This window comes from Leptodactylus fuscus, chromosome 4 (assembly GCF_031893055.1).
Source record: "Leptodactylus fuscus isolate aLepFus1 chromosome 4, aLepFus1.hap2, whole genome shotgun sequence".
NCBI classification, from domain to species: Eukaryota; Metazoa; Chordata; class Amphibia; order Anura; family Leptodactylidae; genus Leptodactylus; species Leptodactylus fuscus.
The window spans coordinates 95,805,553-95,825,598 of record NC_134268.1 but is presented as its reverse complement, the minus strand read 5'-3'; the positions used below and the strand labels follow the sequence as shown (position 1 = coordinate 95,825,598).

Genomic DNA, 20,046 nt, shown 5'->3' with positions numbered 1-20,046 from the left:
AGCGGAGGTCCCAGATAACCATGCCCACTTACTGATTACCTATCTTGGGACAGTATTTAGAAAGCAAACTGCAATGAATGCTAGGCATTTTCAGTTCCAAAAGGCTGAATAATTGTGTCTTGACTTGACTTTAAAGCAGACTGCACAAAAATATGTCATGCAAATTATTTTCCGAAGTTACTTTATAAGTAAATTAAGATGTGAAGCGGTAAAGTGCTCTCCAGTAAAAAAAATATATATATATATTGCAATGCAATTATATCTACTGTGAAAAATCTAAATTATATAAATTTTTCCTCTCTCTTTGTATACGTAAATGTTTTAGAAGTTTCACCAAATGTACAAGTAACCCAAAGCTGACCGAGATGCCATTTTGGTTAGTATTGACTCCACCTGGTATGAGATCCAGAGCCAGCGAACCATTGCCATGCTTCCTGGAAGCCTATTGAAGGCTCTCAGGCTTGTCTGTCAATCATTTCTATGGCATTTATGTAGGACACAAATGCCAATTTTTTGCCATGCATTGTAATGCAATGCATTAGTGATCAGACCCCCTGGGATCCAAGACCCCCAGGAGGTGTTAGTATTAAAAAATGTGTGTGTATAATATATATATATATATTATATATATATATATATATATATATATATATATATATATTCCCAAAATGGTGTAACTTAAAAGTACACCTGGTCCCGCAAACCGAGATGCCCTATGCTAGAATACAGGTGACATGTCATTTTGGTTGCACAATGAATGACTTAAAAACGAAGCCCCTAAGAAAGTCGCAAAAATGCAATTGTTTCTTTTTCTCCAATTTTGAATTTTTTTTTCCAGCTTCCCAGTACATTTTACAGAATAATAAATGGCACCATTATGAAGAGCAATTTGTCTAGCAAACATTAAGCCCTAATATGGCTCAGTGAACGGAAAAATTTAAAAGTTATGGGATTTGAAAGGTAGGGAGTCAAAAACAAAAATTGAAAATCAAAAAATGCCTCCGACCAGTACAGGGTTAATTTCTGGCTGGCCGCACCTATGAATAATTCCCAAGAAGGAGTGTAACTTTAGGGAGTGCAGAGGAGCTGTAGGATGGCCCATAAGATGTCTCTTCTCAGTAGGACATAAACTCTACTAAGGAAGCCTTCATACGGAGTTTACGCTAGCTCATTCTGAACGTAAAACTCATTCAGAGTAAGTGGTGTAAAAAACAGATCCCATTGATTTCAATGGGTGCCGGCATACGCGTGCTACCCATTGAAATCAGCGGGAGGCTTTTTTACCTATTGCTTTCAATGTGATATGCGCGTATGAAGTCAATGGGATCTGTTATTTACGCCGCTCACTCTGAACAAGTTTACGTTCAGAATGAGCGAGCATAAACTCCACGTGAAGGCTCCCTAAGGCCCGGTTCACATCTGCGTTCAGCAAATGTATTCGAAATCAGTATTTGAAATCTTCAAAAAGCTGAATTTGAACTGTCCGGTTTAAAACCCATTAATTTCAATGGGTTTTAAAAGTATCAGCATAGATCAGTTTGTGCCATTTCCGTCTGGTTTCTGCTTTTTTGTGCACAGAGAGAAGTAGAACTTGCAGGACTTTATTGTCGACCTAAAAATATGTATTCCAGACAAACAGCAACCAATACGTTTTTTTTTAACATTGAGGATTGGAAAAGTCTTTGGAAAACGGATTACAAACTGATAGCACAGTTTATAGGTGTGACAATATACTGTGATAAACTCTGTCAGGGCAGGTTCACACCTGCGCCTATATATGCTTTAAGCAATCCTGCTGGGTTTCCGTCTTCTGCCCTGAGAAACTGGACAGGGGACGGAAACCCGGAAGTCAGTTTTCAAATTAATTCAAGTGAATGGGTTTGAAAAGTGAGCGTCCCTGAGCATTTTGTGAGCGAAACCGTTTTTTGGGGTTATTTTAACCGGACACAAAGTCCTGCATGTCCGGTGGCCTACGGCTGACTGGTATTTCTTTCTATTAATGTGGACATGTGGGACTCTATTACAGCCGGAGAACCTACCATCACCCACCTACCCCATGAGTTTATGGAAGCTTGGCAAGAGAACAGCACCATGTATACCTGGATGGCTTCAGACTTCTTTGGGCAGTAGAACACAGTGATAAGAAGAAAGGAGGAGGGCTTGTGATGAAGGACATTTGACGCATTTTTTGTGGTTAATGGACAATAGCGCTGATGCAAGATACCGAACTATCAGCTGTGAGCAGGAGATCTCACCACCTACCAAAGGAACTGCCACATGTTATCGTGATAGCTGCATATGTCCCCCACCTCTGCAAAAAAACGTTTCTGCCTGTTATAGCTACATGCTGTGACCCCTCTCCTCGTGTCCTCCAACCACATTCGGCTGTATTATTAACATCACTTCACACAGAGAACTAAATGATCCTGCAGTGTGTCTGTGTTTCTTTCTTTTTTAGTTGCTGTGATTCCTAGGATTCCTCTATCTGCCATGAGCTTGTATGTGTTTTCTCTCTTGTTATATACTACTGTACCATCCATGAAACTGTATCACTGAAATTTCCCCATTGCGGGACTATTAAAGGATTATCTTATGTGAAACACCACATACACATTAGGTATCTCTGTGCCCAAAAATGCCTATTCTACAAATCTATTAAAAAAAAAAAAACATTTTCCCATATGGTAAACACTGTAGAAAATCTGGGGGGGAAAAAATCAAAAGTGCAAAACCGCCGTTTTTTCACTGTTTTGCCTCTGATAAAAGTTTTAATAAAAAGTGATCAAAGAAATAGCCATTCCCCAAAATGGTATAAATAAAACGTTACACCTGACCCTGAAAAAAAGATGCCCTGTGCATCCTCGTACACAGAAGTCTAAAAAGTTAAGGGTATCAGAATATGGCAACTTTTAGAAAAAAACATTTTTTGGCATAGTTTCGGATTTTTGCTAAGGGGTTAAAATGTAAATAAAACCATATAAATTTGGTATCCTCGAAAGCGTACCGAAACATAGAATACAGGTGATATGTCATTTTGTCTGCACAGTGAACACCGTAAAAACTAAGCCCGTAAGAAAGTCACACAAATAGATTTTTTCTTCAAATCCACCCCATTCTGATTTTTTTCCAGCTTCCCAGTACATTGTACAGAATACTTAATGGTAACATGGAGAAAAAATGTATCTTGCATACATTAAGATCTCATACGGCTCTGAGAGCGGAGAAATAAAAAGGTTATGAGGTTAGGAATGGGGAGGGGGGAATTCAAAAACAGAAAACAAAAATCGAAGAATGCCTGTGGCAGGAAGGGGTTAATTACTGTAAAAAATAAAAAGAAACTCCAAGGTGTGTTTGGAATGGAAATGGTGACACAACTTACCAAAGGCTTTGGCCACATCTCCTGGACAACTGCAGCCACCATCCTATAAAAAATATAACAGAAATCATTCTAATGCTATTGCCAATATTATTATATACGTTTATTTGCATATACAGTCCTATGAAAAAGTTTGGGCACCCCTATTAATCTTAATCATTTTTTGTTCTAAATATTTTGGTGTTTGCAACAGCCATTTCAGTTTGATATATCTAATAACTGATGGACACAGTAATATTTCAGGATTGAAATGAGGTTTATTGTACTAACAGAAAATGTGCAATATGCATTAAACCAAAATTTGACCAGTGCAAAAGTATGGGCACCCTTATCATTTTATTGATTTGAATTCCCCTAACTACTTTTTACTGACTTACTGAAGCACAAAATTAGTTTTGTAACCTCAGTGAGCTTTGAACTTCATAGCCAGATGTATCCAATCATAAGAAAAGGTATTTAAGGTGGCCAATTGCAAGTTGATCTCCTATTTGAATCTCCTCTGAAGAGTGGCATCATGGGCTACTCAAAACAACTCTCAAATGATCTGAAAACAAAGATTGTTCAACATAGTTGTTCAGGGGAAGGATACAAAAAGTTGTCTCAGAGATTTAACCTGTCAGTTTCCACTGTGAGGAACATAGTAAGGAAATGGAAGACCACAGGGACAGTTCTTGTTAAGCCCAGAAGTGGCAGGCCAAGAAAAATATCAGAAAGGCAGAGAAGAAGAATGGTGAGAACAGTCAAGGACAATCCACAGACCACCTCCAAAGAGCTGCAGCATCATCTTGCTGCAGATGGTGTCACTGTGCATCGGTCAACTATACAGCGCACTTTGCACAAATAGAAGCTGTATGGGAGAGTGATGAGAAAGAAGCCGTTTCTGCACGTACGCCACAAATAGAGTTGCCTGAGGTATGAAAAAGCACATTTGGACAAGGCAGCTTCATTTTGGAAACAAAAATTGAGTTGTTTGGTTATAAAAAAAGGCGTTATGCATGGCGTCCAAAAAGAAACAGCATTCCAAGAAAAACACATGCTACCCACTGTAAAATTTGGTGGAGGTTCCATCATGCTTTGGGGCTGTGTGGCCAATGCCGGCATCGGGAATCTTGTTAAAGTTGAGAGTCGCATGGATTCCACTCAGTATCAGCAGATTCTTGAGAATAATGTTCAAGAATCAGTGACGAAGTTGAAGTTACCCCGGGGATGGATATTTCAGCAAGACAATGATCCAAAACACCGCTCCAAATCCTCAGGCATTCATGCAGAGGAACAATTACAATGTTCTGGAATGGCCATCCCAGTCCCCAGACCTGAATATCATTGAACATCTGTGGGATGATTTGAAGCGGGCTGTCCATGCTCGGCGACCATCTAACTTAACTGAACTTGAATTGTTTGTCCAAAATACCTTTATCCAGGATCCAGGAACTGATTAAAAGCTACAGGAAGCGACTAGAGGCTGTTATCTTTGCAAAAGGATGATCTACTAAATATTAATGTCACTTTTCTGTTGAGGTGCCCATACTTTTGCACCGGTCAAATTTTGGTTTAATGCATATTGCACATTTTCTGTTAGTACAATAAACCTCATTTCAATCCTGAAATATTACTGTGTCCATCAGTTATTAGATATATCAAACTGAAATGGCTGTTATAAACACCAAAATATTTAGAACTAAAAATGATTAAGATTAATAGGGGTGCCCAAACTTTTTCATAGGACTGTATGGTGCATGAGAGATAATAGACAGACATGGATAAACAATAGGTATTATATACAACCCTAAATGTCATCTTCAATGAGGTTCTAGCTAATGATTAAAAAATATTATAATAATCTTGCTGCAAAATAATCCCAGCCAAAATCCACACTTAAATGTAAAACTGATTTCGCAATGCTGTCTAAGGTAAAGGGTTTCCCTCAGATGCCATTTAGCACAACCTGGACAAATATCATAGATCCTGATCGCCACCTAGTGTGCAGAATAAAAAATTTCTTTCTGTCTTGCTTTTGTCTTTTAAAATACTTTGCCAAGCCTTACAGTAAAATGATGTAATGTTACAATCATACAAGCCACAAAGGTCCGTAAGAGCGGCTGTCTGGGAAGCTCTGATTTCAGCTGCTAGATTATACGCTATAGTGATAGAAAGCCAATAAATGGAACTATCAAGGGAATGGCATGTATCTAAATATGAGTTGTACTGACAACAATGAAAGATTACGCATTTTAGCAACTGTCTGTGTTAAATATGGAATGCACAAAAATATATATATATATATATATATATATATATATATATATATATATATATATACAGTCCTATGAAAAAGTTTGGGCACCCCTATTAATCTTAATCATTTTTAGTTCTAAATATTTTGGTGTTTGCAGCAGCCATTTCAGTTTGATATATCTAATAACTGATGGACACAGTAATATTTCAGGATTGAAATGAGGTTTATTGTATTAACAGAAAATGTGCAATATGCATTAAACCAAAATTTGACCGGTGCAAAAGTATGGGCATCTCAACAGAAAAGTGACATTAATATTTAGTAGATCCTCCTTTTGCAAAGATAACAGCCTCTAGTCGCTTCCTGTAGCTTTTAATCAGTTCCTGGATCCTGGATGAAGGTATTTTGGACCATTCCTCTTTACAAAACAATACAAGTTCAGTTAAGTTTGATGGTCGCCGAGCATGGACAGTCCGCTCTCAAATGATCTGAAAACAAAAATTGTTCAACATAGTTGTTCAGGGGAAAGATACAAAAAGTTGTCTCAGAGATTTAACCTGTCAGTTTCCACTGTGAGGAACATAGTGAGGAAATAGAAGACCACAGGGACAGTTCTTGTTAAGCCCAGAAGTGGCAGGCCAAGAAAAATATCAGAAAGGCAGAGAAGAAGAATGGTGAGAACAGTCAAGGACAATTCACAGACCACCTCCAAAGAGCTGCAGCATCAGCTTGCTGCTAATGGTGTCACTGTGCATCGGTCAACAATGCAGCGCACTTTGCACAATGAGAAGCTGTATGGGAGAGTGATGAGAAAGAAGCCGTTTCTGCAAGCACGCCACAAACAGAGTCGCCTGAGGTATGCAAAAGCACATTTAGACAAGGCAGCTTCATTTTGGAAGAAGGTCCTGTGGACTGATGAAACAAAGATTGAGTTGTTTGGTCATACAAAAAGGCGTTATGAATGGCGTCCAAAAAAAACAGCATTCCAAGAAAAACACATGCTACCCACTGTAAAATTTGGTGGAGGTTCCATCATGCTTTGGGGCTGTGTGGCCAATGCCGGCAGTGGGAATCTTGTTAAAGTTGAGAGTCGCATGGATTCCACTCAGTATCAGCAGATTCCTGAGAATAATGTTCAAGAATCAGTGACGAAGTTGAAGTTACGCCGGGGATGGATATTTCAGCAAGACAATGATCCAAAACACCGCTCCAAATCGATCCAAAGGAACAATTACAATGTTCTGGAATGGCCATCCCAGTCCACAGACCTGAATATCATTGAACATCTGTGGGATGATTTGAAGCGGGCTCGGCGACCATCAAACTTAACTGAACTTGAATTGTTTTGTAAAGAGGAATGGTCCAGAATCCCTTCATCCAGGATCCAGGAACTGATTAAAAGCTACAGGAAGCGACTAGAGGCTGTTATCTTTGCAAAAGGAGGATCTACTAAATATTAATGTCACTTTTCTGTTGAGGTGCCCATACTTTTGCACAGGTCAAATATTGGTTTAATGCATATTGCACATTTTCTGTTAGTACAATAAACCTCATTTCAATCCTGAAATATTACTGTGTCCATTGGTTATTAGATATATCAAACTGAAATGGCTGCTGCAAACACCAAAATATTTAGAACTAAAAATGATTAAGATTAATAGGGGTGCCCAAACTTTTTCATAGGACTGTATATATATATATATCTGCTTGTGGTCACTTGGGTGATACAGAAATTCTGCAATAGTGTTCACACAAACTCAACTGATCTGATGACATCATCATAATGACATGACTGCTGAGGTCCAATTACAGGCTCCAGTGGTGAGCTCTGGGGCATATTGCCTTATCTTGCAGGGAGGAGAGGACTGAAAAACTAGATGTTGAGTTTTTGTCAGACAATCCAGTTACAGAACCAAGGAACTGCCAAAAGGACATATCACCTCCATGGAACCAAGGTTCTTTCAAATGGATGTTACAGCTACACTTGTCCAGGCAATCCACTGAATGACATACCAACTCCTTGGGGCCAAAGGTCTTCAAAGTGGATGTTACAGCTAATGCTGGATTCACACCATCGTTCACACTCTACTCGGGATTCCGTCTTCGAATCCGCTTGAAAAACACATTTTTCATGTGGAAATCCAGTATTCCCCATTATGGGGTCCATGGGTTACCAGGAGTAACTGCTTTTTAAATGGACTGAGTTTGGGGGGTTTATTTTTTGGGTCCCTAAGCAGACCTGAAGAACAGAAACCCAAACACTAGTGTGAACCTACTATCAGCTTCTTATTTGAATGGGTCAGAAAACAAGGAGACTGCCCAGAAAGAAATAGAAGCAGCACCTTTAGGTGGCTGAGGAGAACCTCCCTAATATCATTTGCATCAGACTCTGAGCCTCATCTGAGGTCCAGACTAGTTTATAGTCTGGGCAGTGGCGTAACTACCGGGGAAGCAGCTGCCACAGGGCCCAGGATATTAGGGGGCCCGGTGACAGCCGCTACCGCTGCGTTTTTTTTTGTTTTTTTTTTAATAGGCCGTTACCGCTTGGAGTTACTCCAGCCGGTAATGGGCCCTACTTACTTACCGATCCTGGCAGGGGCCGGGATCCAGAAGAGGCGGAGTTGCTGCAGAAGAAGGAGGCAGCGCAGGAAAGAGCTCTGGGCAGCAATGGGGACGCGCTCATCGGTGTTTTAGCACTGAGGCTCACCCTCATTGCTGTGGAGAGCTCATTTGCATACCGGTTAAAACCGGTATTTCTACTGAACGGCGCGGCGGAGACCACGACTAAAGGTAGGAGACGAATAGCCTTTCTTAAGGCTATTCCGATGTGTTCATTAGAAAAAAAGATAGTTTAATGGTAGAATCCCTTTAATAAACTGAATAGAGGCTCAATGAGACTTATGGCGGGAAATGACAAGTTTCCAGTAATTGGGTTTTTTCATCCATACATTGGGAGGACACTTATTCACCATTGGATGTGATGCAAATCTCATGAAGGGATTTAATCGTAATCTGATGTCTCTAGCACCAAGTACAACAGTATCATAGCCATAATTTTTATTGGCTCAGGGTCTGTGGTTATCATACTCATTCTGATAAAATATGGAAAACTACTATCTCAGGGAAGCCAGTTTTGTCCCAAAGGGTCCTCATCCTTTTGTCAGTCAAGACCAGCTTGTTACAATAGCCACATCCTGGATTTAGGTTTTTTTTTTAGAAGACGAGTCACAGACAAACCTGCTCCTTTGGTTAATCTCTCTTTTTTCGTTGAGTGCAATGTCTATTCTAGGGGCATAACTAGCAAAGTCTGGGCCCAGCCCAAATAGTCCACCAGTAGAGAGGACTGTTTGATCCGCCTAAAGTCAAGATTAGCTCCCACAGTTTCCTTGTCCACCATCCAGGCTTAGGCACCATTTCAGACACTTAGCAGAAGGAGTTTCTTGTTCATGACACTACTGCAAATAAAAGCAAAGATGGCTAATTGTAAGTGACCAAACATCAAGCACTGGTGAGTATGTTTTGGGTTTTTCGCACCTTCCCAAGCCTCGTATTAAAAAAAGAAAACCTGGTTATCCTGTACAACCCCATTAATGGCAAAATCTGTATGTGTTATATTTGGCCACAGGTTTCACCCTATGCATTCATTGCAGGGGTGAAGCTTAATGTGAACATCCCCATCTTTACCACACAAGAATGAATATGCTCTTATTTTCATGCAGTTTTTTTCTGCTGCACAAAGGTGTTGTTTTTAGAGGATTATATGCTAAAGATCAGATACAAACAGAATAGAGGCAGTGTAAAATGTATAAACTAAGCTTATATTGCTGTCTGTGTGTATGGCGCAGGTAGTTTATGTGACTTATTTGATGCCATGATCTGGATTATGGTACCTACTTCTGCTGCGGAGTTAGCAAATAATCAGTTACAGATATATAATTAAATGAGAAACTTATTTATTTTACCTAAAATAAAAACCTATATACACTATGATAATTGGAGTATAAATAGATTATCTGTTTATTATGACAGGACATAATATAGATAAAAGTTCATATTACCCCTTCATAAAAAGCCATTAGGAACAGGGGTAGGGCCTGGGATCTGAGATATCTCTGTAAGGTGTAAATACGGTTTTGCACCCCTCCTTCCCTTTTCCAGTGTTCCACGCAGGCTGAACTGATGGCTGGAAGATTGTATTTCTAGCTAAAACCTTTAGTAGGAAGGAATCTAGTCTCCAAAACACCATTGGCTCCCGAAGTGCTTCTCTAGCAAGATGTACTGTATACCTATAGATACAGATAGATACATGGTGTTTTGAAAGCTGAAAATCATTAAATTCAACCCTTTATACTAATAAACAGAAGTGTAACGTAAAGCTCCTGGGCCCCAATGTAAAATCAGTAATGGGGCCACATTCCAACTTTGTGCCGTTTAGAATAGTGGTATATACTGTATTATACAGTATGTGGTCCTGCATTGTGGCTGTAGTGAACAAAATGTATACTAAGAGCCTTATTTTTCATTTTGTAGATTTTGCTTGGAAGCATAGATCAATGTATAATGGGATTTGGGGTCCACGTCTTTTTTCTATGTGTATATTGTATGTGACAGAGGGACTTCTGGGGTCCATCTATGGGCCTGTAGCGACTGCTACCACTGCATCCCCTAGCCTCTATTTTCAAACTCCTATTTATCAGTAGCAGAGAAAAAATCTTTCCTGACCCCTGCTGGAAAGTAGACAAATTCCTGTAACTTTAAAACCTAGTTATAAAGGGAAAAAAACATTTTGTCAGGATGCTGCAATATAATCATTTTTATAAATCTACACAGCAGGATCTATAATGCTGGCTCTTAGACTTTCACACTAATGATTTTTCTGTCTGTATGCTATTGATGAAAAAACTGGACAACACTCAGGAAATGGACCCATAATAGTCAATAGAGTAGCGTAAATACCGTAGTATAAATACGTAGCGTAAATACCGTACAGTAGCGTAAATACCGAGGTAGCAAAGGTAGCAGCTGCCACAGGGCCTAGGACCTTAGGGGGACTGGTAAGCCCCTGATGCTTTTTTTTTATAGGCCATCATAATACTGTGTTCAGGGGCCACTATGGGGCATATTTCTTTGTTCAGTGGTCACCATGGGGCATAATACTATGTGCAGGGCCATTATGAGGCATAATAGTGTGTGGAGGGGTCAGTATGGGGCATAATACTGTGTTCAGGGGTCACTATGGGGCATAATACTGTGTTCAGGAGCCATTATGGGGCATAATAATGTGTGTGCAGGGGTCACTATGGAGCTTAATACTGTGTGCAGGGGCCATGGTGGGACATACTACTATGTTCAGGCGCCACTATGAGGCATAATACTGTGTTCAGGGGCCATTATGGGGCATAATAGTGTGTGCAGGAGCCACTACAGGACATTATACTGTGTGGACAGGCTGCTATGGGACGTTATACTGTTTTGAGGGGCCGCTATGAAATATTACACTGTGTGGAGGGGCTGATATGGGACATTATACTGTCTGGAGGCCACTTTGGGACATTATAATGTGTGTAAATGGGGCGTTATACTGTGTGGGGGCCAAGAAAGGGGGCGCTATGCCAAGGAGTTGCCCCAAGTCAAAAATTTGCTGGGGGCCTAGTCTTTGCTAGTTATGCCACTGTTTTCACACATACATTGTTTTTCACTGACTTAGAGACAGTAAAGAAACAGTGAAGTGAAAAAAAACAGACAGCATTTGGACATCATTTGTGTGTTACCCATTCTTAACACAAATATTGCTATAGGTGTGGAGCAATGCAGGTGTGAAATTTTGTACCTGCATGGCTCCTGCCTGTCAATTGATATGAATGGCTGGGCAGCCCATTCTCCCCCCACCCCCTAGCCCTACCTACACTTCAATGTGACTGGGTTGACAGAAAGTTACTTCAATGGCTTACTTTCAATAGCTAGTGCAGGGACTCGTGTAGCTTAGGAGTCCCTGTACTAGCTCATTTTAGCATACAGACTTTTGAAATGAGACAGAATTCTGTCTTCTCTCCAGGTCCTCTGCACCAGAATAGACACCAGAATTCAGAGAATTCTAGATTCTATTACTTTATCATAGAAGAAAGATTATTTTTCATACTGCTGAGTTTTTTTGTGTTTTTTATCTGAATCACTTGGAATACATTGATGTACTTCATCGGTAATCATTGTTTTTTTTATTTTTCTATAAAATGGTCAAAAAGGTTGTGTGGAGGTTATTATTTCAGTTAAAAAAAAATCTTATGTCTGTGTTTTTTCTTTTAAATACTTTATTACTGCTCTAGTAATAGCTGCTGTCTGATTGATTAACTGTGTCCATTGCAAAGATGGGGCTTAGGGTTAGCCGGTGAAAAGGCTAGTATTTATCCTCCAAACATTGCCCAGATACGCAACATCATCAGGGGTGCTAGGAAAAGATGGGTATCATCCTAAAGAGAAAGCCAGGCAGAAGGAACTCTGCACACTGGTATTGGCCTGGCCCTGGCTGGGCCAGGCCAAAAACTGTGATAAGTGGTAAAAATGTATTAAAAAAAAAAAACAGAGAGACACGAGATTTTTTTGTTAAAATAATGATCATCAGCTTAGCCTGACGAATCCAACGTAATCCAAGCAACCCAGCACAATCTGAAAGACAAAAAAACTGCAGTATGAAAAATAAAAATAAAAAATAGAGAGAGCTGTTATCTTTCTTCTGTGGTAAATGAAGAGAAACCAGAGTTCAATTAACTGGTTTCTATTTCGACACTGGGGACCTGGAGATGAGACTGAATTCTTACTCATCCCAAAGGTCTGTGTGCCAGAATGAGCTAGTGCAGGGACTCCTCAGCTACATAATAGTCTCTGCACTAGCTATGTGACTGAAGTTACTCCTGGTGACATTGAAAGTAAACCATTGAAGTGACTTACTGTCAAGGTGACCAGGAGTAACAGCAATCATAAAGAGGCATAATAATATTGATGAAGTTTGGAAGCAGCTCATGAGTTGTTTGTAGTCTTAGTACCTTGGAAAGATGGGTACTATATGTTTACTATCCAGTTTTCCTAGGTACTGACAGCATACAACTTTTCAGATGCCTCCATGCTGGATGAATGTTATTAAACACTTTAGTGTGTAGGGCTGAGAGGTGAGGGAGACAGGAGCTTCAGGCAATCCATATGAATTGCTGGAATAACCTGCAAATAAATACAGGGACTACCTGGAAATTCAAATAGTGTATCACAGGCATATCATACTAGCGCTATATACCTGTGATCAAACTTCTGCTATATCAGCATATGTTACATAGATCAAACATGGATTGGACATGAATGGCACACAGAAATACACTAGAATGTTCAACTTCTGTTGTTTCATAGATCGCAATACATGTAGTCCTTTTTTTATAAATTCTTTATTTTTAAACAATTTACAAAGAAGCAAAACAAAAAAGCAAACCATAACAAGGCAGGGCCGTAGAAACCAGGCCCGCGAAACAAGGTCATACAAGAAGGCAAGTCCGAACGGACGATTCAAGACATGGCATGAAAATCAAGTGTCAAAACATCACAAGCAATAACAAAAGGACAAAGAAAAAGAGGGGGAAAGGGGAGTAAGAGGGAAGGATCAAAAAACACAATACATGTAGTCTTGTGTGAAAACAGCCTTAAGGTTGGGATAGTACAATAATGCCTTCAGGTTTTGTGACCAAAATGCAATTATTTTAGACTCAAAAAGTTCATAAACTGAACATAGCAGGTGTGACATAAAACTAAGCAGAGTTCTGAAGATACAATCAATTATGTCTTATATGTTAACATTAAGAGCATGTCTGTACTTACCGAGATGATGTGTCCTTTCAAACCATGGGCAGAATCAGCACATTCGATCACAGCACTCAGCTGGGGATAGCCGACACCTGTTTTAATCCTGGTTGTACAGACTGAGCCTGTCAAAGTAAGAATATAAAGTCTTAATTCTAGAATGCTCCATGATTATGGCTGGATTCTCACAACATGATCTTGTGTGTTCTTTTCTGCAGTCATGGTTAGGCTGGGTTCACATGTTTTTTTTGGTCCGGAACCTGAGGCGCAGGCTGCCTCAGGTTCCGGACCAAAAAACAGGTTGCTGCGACTGAATGCCAGTGCACTGCACCAGCATCCATTCGTGCACTCCGCTCCAGACTAGGCCCGATTGAAATCAATGAAAGACGTCTTTTTGGTCAGGATTTTGAAGCAGATACGGTCTCAAAATCCTGACCAAAAAACCCTGTGTGAACTTACCCTTACTTGCTGCAGTTTTGACAAAACTTTGCAATTTGAAACAATTTCACTACAATGTGTAAAAACAGCCTAAGGCCTCTTATATGTGACTTCTGTGGCATTCAATCATAGTCATGTGCATGTCGCCTAAATACAACTTGCCAGATCCTGCTTTTGGTTCCTGGTCCCATACATATTATATTGTTGGCAATCTAGCTACTTGGGTTGACTTCAAGGTAAGGGCCTCACGAAGTGGAACTGACACTGATACTATTTTAAGTGGTCATATGATTTGTGAAAAAATAGCTGTTATCCTAGCCTTAATGTATATAGCCTGTCTTGTATGTTATCCATCCCTAAATGATTTTCAGGCCATGCAGCTGTCTCTTTAGTGAGAAGTATCAGACAAGCTATTTACAGTACCAAAACAGTATCTATGTTACAACTGAGCAAAGTATCATGGGGAGCTGAATGACTAAGATGTACATAGTATAAATAGAAACCATCTCAGCATTGGCTGTCTATGAGGAAGTACACACAGCACACTTGTGCAAAATGTAGGTAGCCAAGTCTTATTAATTATCATCTTAATTCATTCCCTACCAGGCACAGGATGCGGCTTCTTTGTAATTATTGCGTATGTAGGTACACAGTCTGAAACTGTCACAGATATGCGGTACAAATGCCAATTTTCTGGCATAAGCCCAGGTAGATTGCTGCCATGCTATGCCCACTGTCTTAAAAAGTGGTGAACAGGGCACAGGATCTACGTTGTGCCATCATGCGCCAAAATACTCCAAGTTAAGATGCATTTTAGGCAACTTTCTAGATATAGCAGGCTTTGTAAATCTGTGCCAGTATGTGTAGTAGGTATGAAACTATCAAAATCTGTGTATAAGAATGAATAATATTAAGTAAATATGTAATAAATATAACTCTATAAATTATTAATACAGATTGAAATAGATATTAATGTTAACCAAATATGTAAAAAATAAAATTCTATAAATGATTCATACAAATTGAAATTATTTGCTTTTGAACTTGCCTGGTCCAATTCCAACTTTTATAATGTCAGCACCAGAAAGAATGAGCTCCTCCACCATTTCACCTGTAACTACATTTCCAGCCTATAAAATATTAAGACATTAAGAAACATCAAACCAGTTTACAAGCTCTCTGCTTTGTAAATAGCAACATGTAAAATTTCACGCCTATTACCCTACTTACCAAACTTGGATAATAATGTAAAAGTATTTGTCATAAAAATGATCCCAAAATATCCAGTGTGAAAGTACAATACACATTACGAGACTGTGCCATGCCGCCGCTTATTCTGCAACCTTGGTTGCCCCATCAATTATATATATATATATATATATATATATATATATATATATATGCCCATTCATTCACCCTCATTTCCCAAATATCTGCGTAATTGTAATGTCCCGGTACTGCTAGTCCAATTCCCTTTTATAGTCCTTGCAGACCGAGATGATATGGACTTTTGCATATAAGGTAAAGCATTTACTCCCCCTTCCTTCCTTCATTTCTAGTTTTCCAGAGCCAGCACACAGGGGGTCTATTAAAAAAAAAAATGCTTTATTGGCACGTCCGAATAGGTATTTGGCATTGCCAAAGCTAGTAAAGTGGGTGGGTGGGGGGGGGAGTTGGGTTGGGTGGGTGGTGGGTATGGGGGGGGGGGGGTTAGGTTATAACAGTCCATGGAGTCTCATCTTCCTCTTCGTTGGTGACTGCTATATGGGGAGGTGGGGGTGGGGGTGGGTGGGGCGGGTGTTTTGGGATAAATATAACAGTCCATGGAGTCTCATCTTCCTCTTAGTTGGTGACCGCTATATGGGGAGGTGGGGGTGGGCGGGCGGGTGTATTGGGATAAATATAACAGTCCGTGGAGTCTCATCTTCCTCTGGTTTGGTGACAGCTGGACACGTATTGGGCAGCGATCTCCAAAGTGGCCTCTTCTTCTCCCAGTAGGATGTAGAGTTTCCTCTTCTCGTCTGCAGATATGAAGTCTGGGATGTGGGCAGAGAGTCTTTGGTAGTAGACGGCCCTCATAGCTGAGTATTTGGTGCAGTGTAGCAGGAAGTGGGTCTCGTCTTCTAGGGCCCCCTGGTCACAGTGCTGGCACAGTCTCTTCTCCCGTGGCTTGTACGTCTGTCTGTATCGCCCCGTCTCTATCTCTAGGTTGTGGGCGCTCAGTCTGTATCGGCTCAGGGTCTGTCTGTGCTTGGGGTGGCGTATTCTCTCCAGGTAGGTGGCCATGGTGTAGTCCCTTTGTAGGGATTGGTACACGGTGAGTTTCTTGGAGTTATTTATTTCGTTTCTCCATTCTTCAATGTACCGCTCTCTGTTTGCCTCTGTGGTCGCCTTTATTTCGGCCTTGGTTATCATCTGTTGGAGTTTTTGGTTTGGTGGTTGGCTGCTGTTTGGTTGTTGAATGTCTGGTTTGCTCAGGTGGCTTAGCCATGCTTGGTGGTGGTAGGAGTCAGGCTTGCTCCCCTGGATGTGTGCCTGGAAAGCTAGCGCCCTCTTCTGTATGGTGAGCCATAGGGGGAGTCTGCCTAGCTCTGCCCTGCAGGCTATATTGGTGGTGTTGCGATGGACATGTAGCAGGTATTTGCAGAACTCCAGGTGGAAGTTCTCTGTTGGGCTGGAATCCCACCTTGACTGGTCTGGGTAGGTGGCTGGGCCCCAAACCTCACTGCCATAGAGAAGGATCGGGGAGATGACAGCGTCAAATATCTTCATCCAGACCTTCACCGGTGGTTTGAGGTGGTACAGTTGTCTTCTGATGGCGTAGAAGGTTCTGCAGGCTTTTGCTTTCAGGGTTTCTATTGCTGCTTTGAAGCTTCCTGATTGGCTGAGCTCCAGCCCCAGGTAGGTGTAGCTGTTGGTTTTCTCCAGTGTGGAGCCGTTCAGTGTGAATTGTGAGGTGGTGGAGGCTTTATTGTGGCCCTTCTTCTGGAATACCATGATTTTGGTCTTCTTCTGGTTGATGGGTAGGGCCCATGTGGTGCTGAATTTTTCCAGCACTGACAGGCTTTCTTGGAGGTCTTTCTCGGTGGGGGCCAGGAGTAGGAGGTCATCGGCGTATAGCAGGAACTTCACCTCCCGGTCGTTCAGGGTGAGGCCTGGGGTTGGTGAGGCCTCCAGGGCTGTAGCCAGTTCATTGATATAGATGTTGAAGAGCGTTGGGCTCAGGCTACAGCCTTGTCTGACCCCTCGGGCCTGTTGGAAGTATGCGGTCCTTTTCCCATTCACCTTCACACTGCACTGGTTTCCGGTGTAGGAGCTCTTGATGACGTCGTACGTTCTTCCTCCTATTCCACTCTCTAGGAGTTTTAGAAGTAGGCCTGGGTGCCATACTGAATCAAACGCCTTCTTAAAGTCCACGAAGCAGGCGAATATCTTGCCTCTTCTGGTGTTGTGGACGTGCGTCTTGATGAGGCTGTGCAGGGTGTAGATATGGTCTGTGGTGCGGTGGTTTGGCATGAACCCTGCTTGGCTCTTGCTGAGGACCCCGTGTTGTGTGAGGAAGGTGAGGATTCTGTTATTGATGATGCTGTTGAACAGTTTCCCTAGCGTGCTGCTGACGCAGATCCCTCTGTAGTTGTTGGGGTCATATTGGTCCCCATTCTTGTAGATGGGGGTTATGAGCCCTTTGTTCCAGTCTTCGGGGAAGTGTCCAGCATTGAGCACGAGGGTGAATAGCTTTGCCAGTGCCGCGTGTATTGCTGGAGGGCTGTATTTGATCATCTCTGGTAGGATGCCGTCAGGGCCACTGGCCTTTTTGCCTTTCAGCAGGACAATTCTTTCCTGTATATCTTTTATGGTGATTGGCGAGTCCAGAGGGTTCTGGAAGTCTTTGATGACTTTCTCCATGTCCCTCAGTTTGGTGATTATCTGTTGCTGTTCTGGAGTTAGTTCTTCTTCTGGGATGTTTTTGTAGAGACCTCTGAAGTAGTTGAGCCAGATATTGCCATTTTGGATGTGGAGAGAGTTTTTCTTGGGCTTTGTGCCCATGTGGTGCCAGGTCTCCCAGAATGAGCTGTCCTGGAGGGAGTCCTCTAGTTGCTCAATTTTGTGGGAGAGGTATCTCTGTTTCTTCTCTCTGAGGGTGCCCTTGTATTGCTTGCATAGATTGCTGTAGGCTTCCCTCACCTCCTTGTTGTTGGGGTCCCTGTGTTTTTGGTTGGAGGCTGTTCTTAGGGTATGGCGTAGTGCTTTGCAGTCGCTGTCGAACCATTTGTGGGACTGTTTGTTGGTTTGTCTTATGGGTTTGGTTCGTTTCAGGCCTGCTAGTTCTGCTGTGGTCTGTAGGATGTACTTGAGATCCTTCACAGCTCTGGTGACTCCCTGTTGGTCTGGCTGATAGTTGTTTGTATGGAAGTTTGTGAGCAGTGTCTTGATTTCGGGTCGGTTGGTTGCGTTGCTATATTCTATGGCCTGGTGGTTGGCCCATTTGAAATGTCTTGGTAGGTTGTAGAGGCCGGACTGTTGGGGCTCATGTATGGGTGTTTTGTTCCTGGTTCTCATGTATAGTAGGATCTGGTTGTGGTCTGATAGATGGGAGTCAGGTGCGATTGTGAAGTCTTCAATGTCTGACAGGTCTGCGTCTGTAATGGCATAGTCCACCACGCTGTTGCCCACTTGAGAGTTTAGTGTGAAGCGTCCTCTGGGATCGCCTGTGGTACGTCCGTTTATTATGTACAGTCCTAGGCTTCGGCACATGTTCAGCAGTTGTCTCCCACTCTTGTTGACAATTCTGTCTTGGCTGTTTCTTCTTGTCTGTGTGGGTTCTGGGTGGTGGATCTCACTACCGTGCGTATGTGGGTTGTCGTCTGGAGGCAGGTAGTCTAACTCTGTGCCTGTCCTTGCATTCAGGTCTCCGCATATTAGTACTCTGCCTTTGGGTTGGAAGTGGACAGCTTCCCTTTGTAGGACCTCGTAAGTGTCGGGGTCGTGGTAGGGGGACCCTGGTGGGGGCATATATACTGCACAGAGATAGATGTCCTGCTGGCCGCTGAGGATGGAGCTGCTTATTTTTATCCATATGTGATTAGTTCCACGTTTGGTAGCTTTTACGTGTTCTTTGAGCTCCTCCTTGTACCATATTAGTATGCCTCCTGAGTGGCGGCCATGTTTGGTGGTCTTATTTTTCTGGGCGGGCACTGAGAATTCCTTGTAGCCCATGGGTGTTAGGGACTCGTCATCTGCCCGGGTCCATGTCTCTAGGAGGATTTGAATGTCTATGTTTTTTAGTCTGTCTATGAAGTCTGGATCTTTTGATTTAGATCCAAAGGCTGAGGCGTTCAGCCCTTGTATGTTCCAACTACTGATAGTTAGTGATTTCATCTTCAGTGTGTCAACCTTGTAATGAGCTGTCCTGCAGAGGACGGGCTGGGTTCTTGGTTGGTTGCAGTGTGGCCAGGTATTGGTTTATGTGCATTGCTGTTGTGGCCATTGTAGTAACCGCATGCTCTATTCTCTTTATTGTCTCTATGTTGGTGCTCTGGGTTGCTCTGGTTGGCTTTTTCTTGATAGGTGGCATCTTTGGGGGGTTCTGTCTTGGATATTGGCGGTTGTCGGGTATTATTTCCATGGTTCTTTGTCTTGTTTGTTGTCTAGGCCCGGGGGCTCTGTTGAGCACTAAGTCTTTGAATTCCTTCGCTAGGAGGCTGACGCCATGTTTATTGAGGTGTTTGTCATCATATAGGTGACGCTTATCTATGGAGGGGTGTTGTGCCAGGGTGATGCCTGATGTTTGTCTGATTCTGGTCGCCAGCTCTTTGTTGATCCCCATGATGGTAGCTTCAGAGATGTCTTCTCGTGGGAGCAGAGATGACAGGATGATACTACTGTCTGGGAACTGTTGCTTTGCTTTCTCTGCTAGTTGGACCAGTTGGCCCGCTGTCTGTTGGGGCTGGTCAGTGAGATCTTCTGTGCCTGTGTGTATGACAATGTGTTTCGGGGTAGTGAAGAAAGGCTTGCAAATGACGGTATTGGCTTTTTCAATGGTTGGGCTGTGGATTTTCTTGACTCTTTGCCGTGGGAAGAGCTTTCTTGTATTAATGTACTTGCCATTGGAGTCTATGATCAGGACTATATCTGGGTTTGAGGTTCTCGTTGTTTG

The 20,046-nt window shown here is 41.9% G+C and overlaps 2 protein-coding genes across 2 annotated transcripts in view; one reads left to right on the top strand and one right to left on the bottom strand.

Annotated features, from left to right (window-relative positions):
- The window catches only part of ATXN1 (ataxin 1), a 491,098-nt gene that overhangs the window by 286,163 nt on the left and 184,889 nt on the right, over positions 1 to 20,046 (top strand). The window lies entirely within an intron of this gene.
- Positions 1 to 20,046, bottom strand: part of GMPR (guanosine monophosphate reductase) — a 61,308-nt gene that overhangs the window by 18,164 nt on the left and 23,098 nt on the right. Inside the window, exons 5-7 of the mRNA XM_075270850.1 lie at positions 14,938 to 15,019; positions 13,470 to 13,576; positions 3,380 to 3,422 (exon numbers count right to left, since the gene is read on the bottom strand). Of these exons, the coding sequence (XP_075126951.1) occupies positions 3,380 to 3,422; positions 13,470 to 13,576; positions 14,938 to 15,019 (232 nt within the window). The remainder of the gene's footprint in view (positions 1 to 3,379; positions 3,423 to 13,469; positions 13,577 to 14,937; positions 15,020 to 20,046) is intronic.